The 18,751-nt window shown below is 32.3% G+C and overlaps 1 protein-coding gene across 2 annotated transcripts in view; it reads left to right on the top strand.

Moving 5' to 3' along the window:
• The first annotated feature begins 135 nt into the window (after window positions 1-135).
• The window catches only part of LOC114326245 (queuine tRNA-ribosyltransferase catalytic subunit), a 28,067-nt gene continuing 9,451 nt past the window's right edge, over window positions 136-18,751 (top strand). The window contains exons 1-5 of one of the 2 annotated variants that reach the window (XM_028274555.2): window positions 136-352; window positions 428-517; window positions 2,825-3,117; window positions 3,238-3,399; window positions 17,401-17,569. In XM_028274555.2, the coding sequence (XP_028130356.1) occupies window positions 221-352; window positions 428-517; window positions 2,825-3,117; window positions 3,238-3,399; window positions 17,401-17,569 (846 nt within the window). In that variant the 5' untranslated portion in view covers window positions 136-220. The remainder of the gene's footprint in view (window positions 353-427; window positions 518-2,824; window positions 3,118-3,237; window positions 3,400-17,400; window positions 17,570-18,751) is intronic. The other variant, XR_007699297.1, reaches the window with a different exon arrangement.

The raw sequence follows: 18,751 nt of genomic DNA, 5'->3' as shown, positions 1-18,751 counted from the left end.
CATATAAATGTTGATTTCCAATGAAAAGTATTTAAATAAATTAATAAGAACATGTACTTGAAACTTTAAAATTCACTCCTCTTCCATCTCTAATCTCTAAGCATATGTGGCAACACTGTCGTTTCTACACCACGTGTTGTTTATTAACGTTTGACATGTAATCAATTTCTGCTTAACATAACCATACTTTTTCTCTCCGGTATTAAATAAGTTTTCTTAAATGTCTTTAATTAAAAAGCCTTTAACATTTGATGTTATATCATCTTGTAAAACAAGCAAAGCTCGCGTGGGCAAAATGATTTTACCTCATGGTCCAGTAGATACTCCTGTTTTTATGCCAGTTGGAACTCAAGTAAAGAAATTTTCTAACATTCTCTGTATGTTAATAGTATTTATGAATATATTCTAATAGTTTACTTATTTTTAGGGAACTTTGAAAGGCATGCTTCCAGAACAACTCGAAAAGATGGGGTTACAAATAATGTTGGCTAATACATATCATTTAGGAACGAAACCAGTATGTATCTCTTCTCTATAGTCATTCAGTTCACAAGCAATTATATTTAATCCAGTCTGAGGGACTTGCACACCTCCTAAGAATAACATTCAGCTACGATAATTTATTGGTCATCATCATCAGTAGCTTGACAACCCTTTTTGGGTCCTGGCTTGTTCTAGAATTTTTCGCCATTCGGTTCTGTTCCTTGCTTTGTTCTTCCAATTGGTAATCTCAAGTGTTTTCAGATCTTGTTCCATATATCTAAATTTGGGTCTTCCCTTTGACTTTCTCCCTGCTGGTGTATGCCTCTTTATATGTTTTGGTGTTTCAGTCTCCAACATCCGTTCAACATGGCCCATCCAGCGCAGACGTCCGATCTTTATGTACAGTGCTTGTCATGTGAGAGTCCTGGGTACAAGGACTCACACACAAAATCCTACCTGAACAACGCAGGCCAGCGTGAGGCGCTCTTGCTGCTATCTTTAGTAACTTATATTAGAATCTGAAGTGCTTGTGCAGGCCTTAAGTCCCCCCTCTGTTCTGTGCTGGAGGTTGTAACTCATGTCATTTTGTTAGTATTTTTTGTGCCTTACGAATTGTGTTAGTATTTTTAACAGGGTTCCAGAGATATATAGTGGGGATATAATATCATGATATATATCACAATAAATATCATGCTACAGTAAAACCTCCTTTAACCGAAATAATTGGGGGGGGGGGAGGCCGTTCCAGATAACAAGAATTTTGGTTAAAAATAACATTGTTTTTTGAATTCTTCTTGTATCTAATTACTTAGTATTGGGGGGATATAGCTGTAAAATATCGTCAAAGGAAAACACAAAAAAAAAAAGATTTCTTTAAAAAAACACTCTAAACATGTTCATTTTCCTTAATTTTATTGCAGTTTTTGAATTTACTTTTTATTTTTTTTTAAACATCCAACGTTTATTGCAATCTGTCTGATCACAAACAATAAGCAATACATATAATTATTGAAAAATAACACAGATGGAAGCCGCCCAGTGGCGAGCATCCAGTAAGACATATAACATTATAATTTTAAAATAAGACATAACAATTACTTGGAACATAATACATAGATAAAATTTAGTATATTGGACAGTTCAGACAATAAAAATATGATTATTAAAAGTCTAAGGAACATGAATAAAAATACAAAAGAAGTTTAAAAAATAACTAAAACTAAAACATGATTATTTCACTGCACTATGACACTGCACTCTGTTGTTGCTCTGATGTATGATGTACTAGAGGTCCAAAGGGTCAGGTCTTTTTAATCATCTTTCATGAGAAATGTTGAGCAGGTCCGTGGCGAGTGGATTTGGATGGCAGGATAGTCTGGCCTTGTATCTAGAATTTACAGCAGATATTGCTTCGCTAACTGTTGGTAGCTGTAGGTCATGGTGCAATCTGTGGTTCATAACATACCAAGGGGCATTGCAGATCTGGCGCAACACTTTTGATTGGAACCATTGAAGTTTTTAAATGTTGGTATTACTTGCTGTTCCCCATATTTGTGCTGCATATAGCCACACCGGTTTTAAAATACATTTATAAATCATAATTTTGTTCTCCAGGCTAAGATTTGATTTCCTACTCATGTAAAATAGGGCTGTAAAATTCCAGGCTGTAAAATATCGTTGTCAAAGGAAAACACAAAAAAAGATTTCTTTAAAAAAACACTCTAAACATGTTCATTTTCCTTAATTTTATTGCAGTTTTTGAATTTACTTTTTATTGAGGAAATTATTGAATTTGTCAGCCATTTCGGTTAAACGATGTTTCTGTTAACGGAGGTTTTACTGTATTTGTATACTGATAGAGGTCCCGTCATTTGGGAAGGCACTATTTTTGTTTTTTTAATATTTGTTACTTTATTATCTATCGCTATCGGTTAACACCTTGGCTGCGTTTAGATATATACATATTTATAAACTTATGTTGAGTACCCCATTTGTCACTGTGCGTTATGACAAAGTCGACACAGCCAAGTGTTAATCTAATACAAGGTCTATTTGTCTCGTAACACAGCCAAGGTGTTAATAAAAACATATTTTTTGCTTCCGTAATAGAATTATTAATTAAAAGTTCTTTTACTGTTCATTATATGGGTATTGAAAACACATAAGTAATACCGAATATGCAAAATAAATATCAACATTTGATATTTTTGGTGCTTGAGGTCGATTTTTGGGTTTTTTTTGTGATTTTTGCACCTTCGGAACAACTATTAAGCACTTAAATTCTTAAATGTATTTGTTTAGAAAGTATGTACATGAAACATCAAACTCTAACATATTCTAGGGTCCTGAGATTTTAAGAAAAGCTGGCGGGCTTCACAAATTCATGAATTGGAATAGACCTCTACTGACTGACTCTGGCGGGTTTCAAATGGTATCTTTACTAAAATTAGCAGAAATTACTGAAGATGGTGTGAAATTTCAATCACTAAATAAAGAGAAAGGAGAAGTTATGTTAACTCCAGAACATTCCATAGAGATTCAAAATGCTATTGGGGCCGATATTATAATGCAGCTAGACGATGTTATTAAAACTACATCACCTGACAAAAGTAGAATAGAGGAATCAGTATATAGGTAATTATGTATCTTCATTTTAAATATAGATCAATCCAATACAAGGTGAAGTGAGAAGTGTGCCTATTAAAATATGTATCACCATTTTTTTAAGATCTCGTTAAACTTATTTATTTTCAGAACAACCAGGTGGCTAGATAGGTGCTTAAATGCTCACCAAAATCCAGAAATTCAGAATATTTTTCCAATTGTGCAGGGAACGTTATATGAAGATTTGAGAGTTATTAGTGCCCAGGATCTCATTAAAAGGGATACGAATGGATTTGCCATTGGCGGTTTAAGGTAAAAGGTATTTGTATATTCATTCAAGATAAAAGTCATAGTTTCGTAAGCACTTATGAAATTATTTCAAACAGGGCTTCTTAAAATAATATTGTATAAAGAATAAAGTACAAAGTATAAAGCACCATTAGAATACTGTTTTTTGTAACATTAAAATCCCTTTTAAATATATTTAGAAGCATTTCGTTTATTCAACATCAAACTCTATAGGGAACATCCATAAACTACGTCGTTGAAAAGGGGGAGGGGGGACTTTGTTTATTACAACGGTATACGACATGGGAGAGGGGGTCATGAGTGCACATCCGACGTCGTTTGATATATTTATTTAAATTTGTCGCTATTGTCTCTATAAATATAATTTTTGACTAGGTTCTATCAGAAGGCATCATTATTAAAAGTATCAGATAGGTAATCATATAAAAACGTAAAACTTCAATACTAGCTATACATTAATATATTAATAATTATAATATTAATTACATTACAGTGGAACCTCGATTATCCGTCTCTCTATTAACCGTCACCTCTCTTAACTGTCAGGGTCCATACATAAGTTGTTATATTGACTACATAAACATAAGTAAAAATTTAGTCATCAATTCATTTTGTTTGAGCATTGCGATAAGCCAAACGAAATTCGTTGAAATGTACACGTGCAGTAATGCCACCACCGCATTTTTTATGTAAATAAGTTGTGTTCTTATTCAGGGCTCTGGATTAAATTTCAATTTAAATTGGTAATGATAAATGATACCATGCTTTTAGAGTTCTATTTTTAGAATCGCAAGCCGAAAATAAAAACGCACGGCACAATAATTATTAGATGTGATGATTTTATGTCGATTAAGAAATTCAGTTGCAAAATGTGAAGTAACAATAAAACAAACAAAGACTTCGGAATATTTTAAATGAAACTGATTCGAATGTACTAACAAAAATCGCTCTTATATTGTTTTATTAATTTTTATTTTTTTTAATGTTCTGTTAACCGTCTTTTCGATTATCCGTCATACCCTTGGTCCGGTGCCCTGACGGATAATCGAGGTTCCACTGACAATATATGTATATGAGGTGTATAGACAATATTTTTACAAATCTAGACATATTTAATTCTGTTATATTCAATCCCCACACATCTGATCATACTGCTCAAAAGGTAAAATTTGAATTAAATAATATTGACTTAAATATAACAAAAAAACGAATATTTAACAATGAGAATAAAGATTATTTTAAACTTATGTTGAGTAATGTTGACTGGGTATCTGTTATCGAGACATTAGAAGTAGATGATCAGTGGGATACTTTCATGAATATAGTTCAAAAAATTTTTGTAAACTCTTTTCCACTTAAAGAGATAAATACAACAAATAAAAAAAAATCTCAACAGTGCTTGCAAAATGATGATATAAAAAACTGTAAATCTAGGCTTGATGTTTTGTTTACACTATCTAGTAATAATGATGAATATAAAGATATTTACAGGGCAGAAAAACGTAAGTATAATGCTTTACTCACTCAATATCGAAAAAATTGTTATAAGGAACGAATTGAAAATAGTGAAAATAAAACTAAAATGGCTTGGCAGTTGGTAAAAGAGATTAAGGGCAATTAAAAAAATCAAGGTAATTTTTGTTTAGAGCGGGTGATCCTCAGGTGCTTTCTGATGAAATAAATCAATTTATGGCAAATGCTGCGGCTGAAGGTGTAAAGAAAATAAAGCCTGTAAAAAATTTTCAAATTAATATCGAACAAAATAATCATTGCATGTTTTTAACTCCTGTTTCAGAAAAAGAAATAAGCCATATAATAAATAACTTAAAAAACAAGCATAGCTCTGGTTATGATGAAATATCAACCAGTTTAATTAAATTTGTTTCATCAGAGATTTGTCTTCCTCTATCTTTTATAGTCAACACTTCTTTCAGGCAAGGTAAATTTCCTCAAAGTCTAAAACTAGCAATTGTCAAGCCACTACATAAAAAAGGTGATGCTACTAAGATGGAGAACTATAGACCAATAAGCCTTCTTCCATCATTCTCAGAAATACTCGAAAAAGCAATATATTACAGACTACAAAACTTTTTTACTACAAACAACTTATTTAGTAATTCGCAGCACGGTTTTCTTGCAGGGAGGTCAGTTGAGACAGCTACCTATGATTTTATATCAAAAATTTTAGAAAAACTAGAGTCAAAAATGAAAACACTAGGTGCTTTTTTAGACCTATCTAAGGCTTTTGATAGCCTAGATCAGTGGTTCCCAAAGTGGTCCAGGTGGACCCCCAGGGGTCCACGAGGGACTCAACGGGGTCTACGTTGGCGTGAAATAAAAATGGGGGTGCACAAGTTGTAATTGGGGGTCCACGAACACTTTATAGTGATTTGGTATTTATTTAAACAAAATTTGCATTTTTTCATCGTAAAATATCAATGGGAAAAAATAATGTTTTAATAGTAGGGGCTTAAAATAGCATTAAAATATATTATAACAAGTTATTTTGATTAAAAAGTTTATTTTTAGATTATAGAACAAGGTTTTGATGGAATTTAAGTGTAGAAAACTTTAAAATACCGTTTTTTACATTCTCCTCCATTCCCAAAATACGTGTCTTTCGATTTGACTGAAAATTTGCCCACAGATAACCAAAACACAGGACTTTAAATGTTAAAAGAATTTGTATAGTTTTACAGCACAACAGAAATACGTGGAATAATTAAAGTGTCAAAAATATAGGCGGCTACTGTAATTAGGTACAATTAACTCGGAAAATATCGGCCCTATGAAAATAATGGTTAAAAAATTGTAGTAATTATTGTAAAGACGATTTATTTGGAACAATTTCAATTTCTACCATTTTTGTCGAAAAGTTGAAAATGGAGGAGATATTGAACAAAAACCGCTGCTCTCAAACCAATCAGGTCTTATGATCGCGCCTTTACTGCATACGTACTACCTGAAATATTGATTTTAGCAAAAAATGAAAAAAATCAAAATTGTATAAAATTTAATTCTTTCCACTTTTGTATAAGTATATTTTTGTTCAAAAACTAATAATAAACGAGATAATTCAATAATTCTGCTCTAACTGTCACTATTTTCGCCCCATGACTCGGAAAATATCGACGGCACAAAAAATTTATAATAAAAGAAATTATTGAAACCATATTTTTAACAATTTCAGTCCAAACAGAATAGAATCTTGCTGGGGTAGCTCGACATGCAAGATCAAGTGCTAACCCGACTGGACTATATAATTTTGACTCAGATATTATTGCATGTAACTTTTCTTATATTGTAAAACTACACAAATTCTTTTAACCACTTGAAGTCCTGTGTTTTGGCTATCTGTGGGCAAATTATTAGCCAAATAGAAGAACATGTATTTTGGGAATGGGGGTAAATGTAAAAACAGTATTTTAATGTTTTCTACACTAAAATTTGATCAAAAACATCTTAAATCAAAAAACTTATTTTAATGCCTAATAATCACATTTTTGAGTCCCTTCTATTAAAACATTATTTGTTCCATTGATACTTTACGATAAAAAATTCAAGTTTGTTTAAATAAATTCCAAATCACTCCGCCACTGCCACGATGAGTAGAATTCTATTTTGCTGCAAATTGCTTGCATATGCAATTCTACTGATTGTGATTCCACAATCCTGTGCTTACAATGTGTAAGTCCTGTGCTTGTTACGTACAGCATGTCTTGATGAAGATATTCAGACATACGTTCAACATTTAAATGCGCTGCATGATGACTTCAAAAACAGATTTGAAGATATTTTGATGATGGAAATACCACCACGGGTCATAAATCCATTTGATGAAATGGAAGTGGCGGATGTGGTATTACAGGAGGAACTACTAGAGCTCAGCACCAATGAAGAGCTGAAGGTGCAATTTAAAAAAGGCTATCAAACATTTTGGCTGCAGGCAGAAATACCTGAAAAATATCCTGGGCTTTGGGAAATTGCGAGAAAACTTTTCATAGCGTTTCCCTCGTCATACCTTGTCGAAAAAAGGTTTAGTGTAGTTACAAACCTATTGACAAAAAAAGGAACACCAACAAAAGGAATCCTAACAAAACTAAAGCCAAATATTGATAATTTGCTATCAATCCATCAAGTACATCCCTCCCATTAAAATTATTGGGATTTTTTTTATTGTTGCTTTGCATATTTAAAGTTACGTAACGTTATTAGTGTTTTATTTTAATTCTTTTAAGTCTGTTATCATTATCATTTTAATAAATAGATCGTAAGAAAATATACCTACTATTTTTTCTTTATTTTTATCACTCCGAATTTAGCACTATTTTCGAAGACGGAGAACAGGAGTTAGCGATGTAATTTTTCGAATTACCACCCTGAAATGGAACTGGGTCGAACACGTCGCCCGAATCAGTGATGCGAGGTGGACGAAGAGATTACTTGAGTGGAGGCCGAGATTGGAAAAAAAAAGTAGAGGAAGACCACCTACTCATTGGACTGACGATCTCAAGAAAATGTCAAGAAATTGGATGCAAAGTGCTCAAAATAGAGCAAATGGACAAAAATGAGGGAGGCCTATGTCCAGCAGTGGACGCAAAGAGCTGGGTGATGATGAATGATGATGATTTTAGGGCTGGAGCTCACCCGTTACGCCAATTTCCATCGTTATATCTTCACATTTGGGACGAGTTTTGGGAATATGGTAAAAATGTAGCCACAGGGGGTCCACCGAAACCAGTAAATTTTTAAAGGGGTCTACGAGAAAAAATAGTTTGGGAACCTCTGGCCTAGATCATGCTCTCCTATTGCAAAAATTATATTGTTATGGAATACAGGGACCAGCATTGAAATGGATAAAATCATTTCTTCCAGATAGATCACAAAAATTATGCTTGGAGAAACAGGGATGTAAGGTTTACTCTGAACCGATAAACTTAAAATTAGGTATACCACAGGGGAGCGTTTTAGGGCCTTTTCTCTTTTTGGTCTATATAAATGACCTGCCAAATGCAGTGATTAGTGGTTCCTCAAACCTGGTAAACTTTGCTGATGACTCAAACATGCTATTTTGGGAAGAAACATTAGAAACACTCCTCACAGTGGCAGAACAAACTCTGGACAAGGCTGAACAGTGGTTCTGTGGAAATAGGCTGGTGCTCAATACTGATAAGACAGTATTTGTTTACTTTAGAACCAGCCAATCACGAGAAGAGTTCCCAGATACAGTCAATCTTTTATCCCAAAACACAGAACCTTCTAGATCAGTTAAGTTTCTTGGTCTTCATATTGACCAGAACTTGAATTGGGGAGAACAAATAAAAAATGCGACAAAAAAACTAAATAGAGCCTGCTACTCATTAAGAGTTTTGAAAAACTATCTAGACCAGGGAATCTTACTATCGGTATATTATGCAAACTTTTATTCTCTTATGCGATATGGAATAGTCTTCTGGGGTGCTTCGGTGGATAGCTCAACTGTCTTCATAGTCCAAAAAAAGGCAGTCAGGGTGATCCTAGAACTAAAGGCGAGAGAATCCTGTAGAGGCCGATTCAAATCACTCAATATACTCACTTTCTCAGCTATCTATATATATGAATGTATTATGTTTCTCTTTAAAAATTTTACTTTATTTTATCACCTACAACCAAATCATGAATATAACACAAGAAGCCTTAATTTGAATATTCCACTTCACAGATTGTCCCTAACAGAGAGAAGTCCTTTGTATGCGTGCGTTAAATTTTACAATAGTCTACCATCTGACATTCAACGGGAAACAAGCTATAAAGCTTTAAAAAAAAAAACGGTTTTTCAACACCTGGTTAACATTGAGCCGTATACTGTGGTGGAGTACCTGGCCTATCAGCCTTGATCAGCATATATGTAATTTGTATTGTTTGTATATTTTAGTGTATTGTTAATATATCTTTTTAATATGTGATTATTAGTAACATTTTTTAATATGTGATTGTTAGTAATGTGACGTTATTTGCTCAATTATGTTAAAAATTTATGCAAATAAAAATTTACTCTACTCTACACTGTATATCATATGCTAATATAATAATATGGTATAACTAGACCCAAACCCAGACATCCAAAGTGAAAGTTATCTTCCAACACCAAATTGTTCTATATGGTCCACATAATGTTCAGAAAAAAGTCACACCATTTTGAGCGTCGGGTTTGGGAGGGGGAAGAAATCGGTAAATTCGTATTTTTTACGTTTTTCGTCAATATTTCTAAAACTATGAGGTTTATCATAAACAACCTTCTATACAAAAATGTTCTACATTAAATTTGAAATAAAAAACGCCCTATGCATAATCCTTCTAAAATGAACGGTTCCAAAGTTACGGAGGTAGTATATTATAATTGGTCCGAAAAAAGGCCTAACCCAAACATCCAAAGTAAAAGTTTTCCTCCAACACCAAATTGTTCTATATGGTCCACATATTGTTCAGTAAAAAGTTACACCATTTTGAGCGTCCGGTTTGGGGGGTAGATGGGGGAAAAGTCGGTAAATTAGTAGTTTTTTTTTACGTTTTTCGTCAATATTTCTAAAACTAAGCTTTAGCGTAAACAATGTTCTAAACAAAAATGTTCTACACAAAATGTAAAACAAAAAAGGTCCTATACATAATTGTTATAAAATCAACGGTTCCAGAGTTACGGAGGGTGAAAAGTGGAGGTTTTCAAAACTTTTTATATTTTTTGAGCAATTTATAATATTATTACTAATGAAAGAAATTTTCTTTAACAGGATTTGCTATTTCAGTGGCCGATTGTATGTTAGTTATAAGTCCTTGAAGAAACGTCAACCTCACCACCCAAAATCATCAATTGCCCAAAAAATATTAAAAGTATCGAAAACCCCCCACTTTTTACCCTCCGTAACTCTGGAACCGTTGATTTTACGGAAATCTTTTTGTTTTAAATTGTATGTAGAACATTTTTTTGTAGAACATTATTTACGCTAAAGCATAGTTTTAGAAATATTGACGAAAAACCTAAAAAATCTACTAATTTACCGACTTCTCCCCCATCTCCCCTCCAAACCGGACGCTCAAAATGGTGTAACTTTTTACTGAACAATATGTGGACCATATTCATATATAACAATTTGGTGTAAGAGGAAAACTTTTACTTTGGATGTCTGGGTTAGGCCTTTTTTGGACCAATTATAATATACTACCTCCGTAACTTTGGAACCGTTCATTTTAGAAGGATTATGCATCGGGCCTTTTTTATTTCAAATTTAATGTAGAACATTTTTGTATAGAAGGTTGTTCATGCTAAACCGCATAGTTTTAGAAATATTGACGAAAAACGTAAAAAACTACCAATTTACCGATTTCTTCCCCCTCTACCCCCCAAACCCGACGCTCAAAATGGTGTGACTTTTTTCTGAACATTATGTGGACCATGTAGAACAATTTGGTGTTGGAGGATAACTTTCACTTTGAATTTCTGGGTTATGCCATCTTTTGGATCAATTATATCATACTATAAATTAAATTGAAAATAAATGAAAACAAAAGATTCACGAGTATAAAAAATATACCATAATTTAGAATTAAAGAATTAGGCCTATATTACTTTTATCGCATACTTTTCATTTCGTTTCATATTTCGTTTTTATCACCCACAGCCTTAAATAATATCACTAGCACTTTTGTACAGAATAACAAACAATAAAACATTGTTCTTTGTGTTTAAACAAACGCTTCTATTACAGAACAACGTCTGGAAGCAATAAATATTAAACTGTTCATTTATTTACTGAATACTCTGCGAAACAATTCTAAAAGAATGAATAGAAGTAAAATATTCAGTAGTAAGTGCACAAGAGCTCTAAAATTCTATATTAATTTTAGAGATCGAGTGCAATTTGTTGCGATTATTTCATGAATAAAACTGTTCAAAACCAAAATTTTATTGTAATTTATTTATGTAAGTACAAATTAGTACAATTAAACAAACAGTTGTTATAAATATTAATTTGACGGTTGAAAGTCATCACTTTTATAATTTTTAAAACATTAATTGTCATTAATGTCATGAATGTATTTTTTCGTAGCAACGAAGGGCATCTGACGTAATATACTTGACGACGGGAAATTATCAAAACTTATCGATTTAATTTAGATTTCTGTAGCTTTCTATTGGTCAGAATCTCCTATGAATGAAATAATCCATTCTATTTAGTTAGAACAATGCATTTATACTTGTATGTGTGGAATAAATAATATGCTCCTTGTCTGCGCAATATTCATACTAGACAAGGTTTTAAGATCTTAGACATGCCTCAAAACAAAATTGATAATTTAACTTTAAGCATGCCAAGGCAGTGTCAAGCTGTAATGGCTTGATTACACGTAACGAGTACAGTGGCGAGACAGTGTTCTCGGCCGAGTGCTCATTTGGTATAAACATATTAACGAGTACTTGGCCGAGCACTCGACCCAGTCATATGGCGAGACAGTCACTCGGATCTTGTTCTATTTACTAGGCCGAGTCTTCGAACTCCCACCCTTCAATCGTATACTCGCCAATCCATTCGGTATGTGTAAACAACACTCGCTGTGTAACTGTGCATAATACCACTTCATTAGAGGAGACGACTTGTGTTAATCAATGTGATGTGTGATTATCAAAAATAGCTAACAAATGGAACTCAGAAAGGACAATAAAGTTTAGTTCAATTCTATAGATAAGTCACACACAGTGCTTATGAAATTTCAAATCTTTGGAAACAAAAACGCGATGCAGCATATGTATCGATTGTAGAAGATATAAATGTTGTTGGTTTTAAAAATCAAGAAGTCAAATAAAATAAAAAATTTAAATTTGACATTTATTTATTTATTTAATCAGTTAAGCCCATTCGTACCTTTCGGTGTTGGGCTGTTTACAACTAGTTCAATATCTACATTTCAATACATTTTAATAATTATACAAAACTTTTATTTTAACAATACAATTTTAATAAATATAAATTACTTATTTGACCCATTTTTCTGTCCATATGTTTTAATTTTGTGGTGCTTCTTTGATACTTCTTTTCCATGCTGTTCTATTTTGAGCCAATTGTTTTACCATACTCCATTGCAGTCCTCTCTTCTCTGCTTCTTGTCTAACTTGTTCTTCCCATCTCATTCTTGGGCGACATACTTTATTTTTCCCTTGTACTCTGACTTCATATACTTTTTTCGTTATTCTTGTGTCGTTTAGTCTGTGGATGTGGCCCAACCATCCTAACTGTCGTTCCCCTATAATTGTCTCTATGGGTTTTATCTTTAGAGCTTGAGTTATTGTGTCGTTTCTTATTTTGTCTCTTCGTGTGACCCCTTCTATTTTTCTCAAGAATCTCATCTCTGTAGCTTTGATTTTTCTTTTGTTGTTCTTTGTTAGCGTCCACGACTCACTCCCATAGACGATTGATGGTCGAACCACTTTTTGGTACACTTGTGTTTTGACTTATTTGGGTACCTCTTTCTTTCCAAAGAACGTATTTCTTAATGTATTATAAATTGTCCCTGCTTTTCCTATTTTATTGTTTATTTCTTTGTCTATTTTACCATCTTCTTCAATAATTGTACCTAAGTAGTTGTAGCTTTTTACTTGTTCCAAAACTTGTCCTTCTACCTTAATTTTTATCACTTTTTTTGTAGTTGCCATAACCATTGTTTTACTTTTATCTGTGTTTATTTCCATGTTCATTTTTCTTAGTTCTTTTATATAAGTGTTTATTATTTGTTGCAGTTTCTCTTCCGTGTCAGCTAACAATACCATATCATCTGCAAATAGTAATTCTTGTATTTGTACATTGTTCATTTTCCATTTTCCAATATCATGTCTTTAGATTTCTCCTTGCATTGCTTTATTGCGTCATCTAGTACCATTGAGAAAAGTAATGGACTTAGTACACAGCCTTGTTTTAGTCCTATCTTTGCCTGGAATTCATCAGATTCTTGATTGTGAGTCCTTATTTTTATTTTATTATTTTTATATAAGGCTTTAATTATTTCTATCATATCCTTTTCTATTCCATTTTCTTTAAACATTTCCATATATCTTCCCTTCTTATTCTATCAAAAGCTTTTTTCAGATCAATAAAGCATATGTGTATCTCTTTGCCTTTCATCAATAGTTTTTCTCCTATTTGTCTCAATATGAATATCAGATCTTGGGTACTCCTTCCTTTTCTGAAGCCATGCTGGGATTCTTCTAGTTTTATTTCTAGTTTTTCCCTTAGCCTTTTTTCAATTATTCTATTGAATATTTTGGCAGGAACGCTTGTCAATGTAATACCCCTATAATTTTCGCAATTTCTTGCGTCTCCTTTCTTAAACAGTGGTACTATTATATCTGTTTTCCAATCAGATAGTATTTCCTTTGCTGTGATTATTTCATTTAGTAGTTCTCGGAATTTTTCTTTTGAATTTTCACTCATGTACTTTAACATTTCAGCTGTGATTTCATCTTGGCCTGGAGATTTTCCCAATTTTAATTTGTCAATGGCTTCTGCAATTTCCTCTTTTGTTATTTGCTGCATTTCCTCTATATTTTCGATCATGTCTTCCTCTCTTTCATGTTGATATTGTTTCCATTCTGTTAGTTCTTCAAAGTACTGCTTCCATCTTTGCATTATTTCTCTTTCTGTAGTTAATATATTTCCTTCTTTATCTCTTATGTTTCTTAATCTATGTGTTCTCTTTTGTCTTAGCTGTTTCAATGTACCATAGAACAATTTTTGGTTATTAAAATAGTTTTCATTCATTTTGTGTCCAAAATCTTCCCAAGACTTCTTTTTTGCCGTTTTAATTTCTTGTTTAATGTCGTTTCTGGCCATTTTATATTTTTCGAAATCGTCCTCCGATTTGGTTTTTAGATACATTTTCCATACTTTTTTCTTTTCTTTCACTTTACGTTGTATTTCCGCTGTCCACCATTTACTTTTCTTCGAATATATGTTTGTGATTTTAGTTGTTCCGCATACTTCTTTTGCTGTTTTCAATATGATTTCCTTAAATTGCTTCCATTTATTTTCTATTCCTGTGTTAATTGCCTTTATAGTCTCGAACTGTTTGGTTAACTTCTTCTGGTATTCCTCTTTACTATCTATTTCTCTTAATTTGTAGCTTTTTATTTTTTCTTTAGTTATCTTCTTTCTTTTTTCTGTTGTGTTATGTGTGTACACCCTTAGTTCCATTATAAGCAAGTAATGGTCACTGCTTATTTCAGCCTCTCTTTTTACCTTTACGTCTTTTATTATCTTTAGGTCTTTTCTTTTTATTAGGAAATAGTCTATTATGGATTTTTCTTTTCTCGATGAGATTTCTCTAGTATATTTGTGTATGTCTTTGTGCATAAATTTTGAATTCGTTATAACCATATCATTTGCTATACATAGATCTATGATTCTGTTTCCGTTATCATTTTTCATTTCTTCTCCATGTTGCCCTAAGTATCGTTCAATCCCTTTATTGTCTCTTCCCACCCTACCATTTAGGTCTCCCATTAATATAATGTTTTCTCCTTCGTTGTCCATCTCTGCTTGTAATATTTCAAAGAATTAATCTTTTTCCTCTTTTTTGGCATTATCATTTGGCCCATATGCTACGATTATGCTTGTTATATTTGTATTATCTAGTTTTACTTCCACTACCAATAATCTTTCGTTTATATATCTTTCACCTATTATGTTATTTGTCTTTTCTGTTTTTACTATTAGGCCTACACCTCCCGCGCCCCATTCTTTTAAGTCAACTCCTGACCAATATAAGCGGTAATCATCATTTAGATCTACTATTCCTCTACCTTTCTTTTTTATGTCAGTTACTCCCAAGTAGTCTATATTTTGTAGTTTCATCTCTTCAATTATTTCCTCTTCTTTACCGTTAATACCTCGCACGTTCCATGTAGCCATTTTTATGATTTCCTTTTCATTTTCCTTATGTTCCGTATTTTTATATATCTCACCATTTTTGTTCCTCGCTATATTTGTAGCTTCATATATATTTTTATTCGTGTCCATTTTATTTGCCAGGTTCGTTGTGTTTGTTTTCATGTCGCTTTCAATTTCTGCTATTCGTTTTTTGGATTTACTACTTCTAGTTTTTTCATAGTCTTATTCCATTCCCATATCTCGCCATTTATAGTTATTTTATTGTATCCAATTTTCACCTTATTTCCTTTTAATTCTTCTTCTTTTGCCATTTTTCTTATTTGCTTGTTCTTCTCACGCTCCTTTGTTGTCATGTCATGATTTATGTATACCTTTTCCTGCTGCAGTTCTTTTAATTTGTATTTGTTTTTCATGATTTGTTCTTTTTCGTCTTCATTATTTATTTCAATTAAGCATACTTTTCTTCCTATTTTATGAGCTGTTTTTACATTAATATTTATCTGTAGAGTGTTTTTTATTATGTTCTCCACGAATTGTTTAAGTTCTGTTTTATTTTCTGTCTCAATTTCAATTCCTGACATCACTATATTATTTTTCCTTTTCTCTCTCTCTCTAGCCATTCAATTATATCATTTGTTTCCTCTAGCTTCTCTTTTATATCTTTATTTTCTTCTTTTAGTTTTTGATTTTCTTGTCTCAATATCTTATTTTCTTCTCTTATCATTTTTATATCTTCACTGGTTTTGTCACTCTGCTTTTTGAGCTCCGACACCATCTCTATTAATAGATCTAGTTTTTGTTCTTTACCATTTGTTTTAGATGGTATTTGTGAGAGTTTTCTATTTTTTGATCTTTGAGTCGCATCATCCGGATCTCTTTTCCTTTTGCTGTCGTCCGAACAGTCGTCGCTGTCCTCCATGTTCTTGTTTGTTTCGCTTTGTATTATTTTATTATCACCTTCCGCCATGTTCTTGTTTATTTCACGGTATCTTAGTTGGTATCTCAACGATAGGAACTTCGCCCAGATCGACTCTTCAAAAGCTAGGTTCCTCTTTGAGTCCTCAAACTAAGTAGTTTATTGTATTTTTCTTCGCTAAGTATTTTAATTTTTAGAGTTTTCCCTTTTTCCGCGACTTTTACTACAGTCTGGCAACGTCGCCGTGACGTGAGCGTGACCCGTCTACCAGCTGGCTGTTGAAACTCGTTCACTTTCCTATGTCCGTTTTTTGTGTTTGTTTGTTTATACACTCTTAATTCACACTTAATTGGTAATTTTTGTTTATTTTTTCACTTGTATCGTCAGTATGCACTTTTATATTCACTTTATATTGGAAACTGTTATTTAATTTCCACTACTACATCCAAAATTCGGTAAAATAGTAGGTGGTATTTCAATAACCTTCTCTTGGCTTTACACCGTTGCCGGTTCTAAATTTGACATATAGGCAAGAAATAAAATATCAATGAATCGAAGAAATCGGGAGCAGCGAGATTTGGTCTTCTTAAAATCCATTGTCTATAGTCCAAAGACGCTTATCTCCTCATAATATATCCGTCAATTCGTGTATAAGTAGTGGTATAAGCCTTTTGATATATTTTTAATGTTAGCTTTACGATCCATAAGTATACTACTCCTTGTCTTTGTGAATCGAAACTAAACTGACTCGCCTCCAAATTCAAAAATTGCCAAATACGTATAAACCATATCTCACCTTCACCACTGTCTCGGCCTAGTAACAGTTTACTGTCTGGCCACTGTACTCGTTACGTGTAATCAAGCCATAATTAGTACTGCTGGAAGAAACACAGATTATTAAACATATTTTTTGTTAAATTTTTATATTTTATATTCATTTTTATGTTATCTACAAATTTTCATTCCACTAGTGCACTTCTTAACATTCAGAAAAAAACTGTGTTCCTTAGTCGTTTTTGATATGTGTAGAATTAATTTATTCCAAAATACAGGACGATATCAATCATTGTCATTTCTTAAGACTTCAACTTAACAACTTATATTATGCTCTAACTTTTAAGATATTATAATTATTACTATGTCGGTAATAAATATTTTTTAATTCTTTTACAGCGGCGGTGAAAGCAAAGATGATTTTTGGAAAATTGTACATTTGTGTACAGATCTCTTGCCAAAAAATAAACCAAGGTACCTCATGGGTGTTGGTTTTGCTGTTGACTTAGTTGTTTGTTCTGCGTTAGGAGTGGATATGTTCGATTGTGTTTTCCCTACCAGAACAGCGGTAAGTTCTTTAAACGGTACATTTAAATATTAACTCTATATACAGGGTGATCAAATTTTGTGGCAAATGCAGTTATATCTGTTATTATAGGAAATACCAAAAAAGGGGTACAAGAAAACGCTTTACTTCCTCGTTACAAAAATACAAAGCTATTTTGTATTCAATAGGGTAGGTATTTAAAAAGTTTCTCAAAAGAAATATCTAAATTTCAATGAAAATCTTAGCAAGTTCAACGTCTGATTAATTGAAAAGGTGCTCAAAAGCAACCACCCGTTGTAGCCATAGTTTTGAACAGTAAATAAAAATAATAAATTTAATTCATGAAATACCCATTTTCCATTACAATTTAAAACATCTCTAAATAGTCCAGAGAAATAAGATTTTTCTCGTGACACATCCCCCTCCAGGCCGAAACCAAATTTTTGAGTAGTATGGACATCTATATTAATAACCTTTATGTTTCCTGCAGCCGATTTTGATGATATACATAGTTATAAACAAATAAAGATCAAAAAACGGAAAATTTTCGCTTTTTTCGTCTATAACCAAAAAGTTAAGTATTTTAAACAAATTTGAGAGTGAGAAACTCATAAATCGTATAAAAAACTTCAATATGGCGTTCGCTGATTATGTCTATCCTTATTGGTTGCTTAGAAAATAAATCATAAATTTTGAGTTTTTATAAATATTCATAACTTATGTAAAAATTAAGTTAGAACCTTCTTATTACACGGAATGCTGAGACTTCTGGTGCTTAAATTATATTTTAAATTTCAAAGCAGTTGGTCAAATAGTTTAAAAGTTATTTAATTTGTTTATTCCAAATTCATTTTTTTTGCAACACTATAAGTCAGAAAATTATGAGGTTATAGTAAGACTTCTGACGGTTTATGGAAGAAGAACATTTTTACTATTGACTTAATTAAAAAAAAAGGCAAAAAGTAAGTTTAAACAGTGTAAAATTATTTTGCAAAAACACGTCGATTTTTTGCTTACTTATAAACAATTAGAATAACTTTTTAACCGTCACCCGCAAAAAAATTATTTTTTCATATTTGGAAAGCTGAATTTTTATACACATTTAGAAAGAAAAACAATTGTCCTAGGACAATTAGGGACGAAGTTAGCCTCCCTTTTTTAATTCACATGTTTTTGCAAAATAATTTTGCAGTATTTAGAATT

Source organism: Diabrotica virgifera, chromosome 7 (genome assembly GCF_917563875.1).
Source record: "Diabrotica virgifera virgifera chromosome 7, PGI_DIABVI_V3a".
NCBI lineage: Eukaryota > Metazoa > Arthropoda > Insecta > Coleoptera > Chrysomelidae > Diabrotica > Diabrotica virgifera.
Note: the sequence above shows the minus strand (reverse complement) of the source record. Positions and strands in the feature narration are given on the sequence as shown.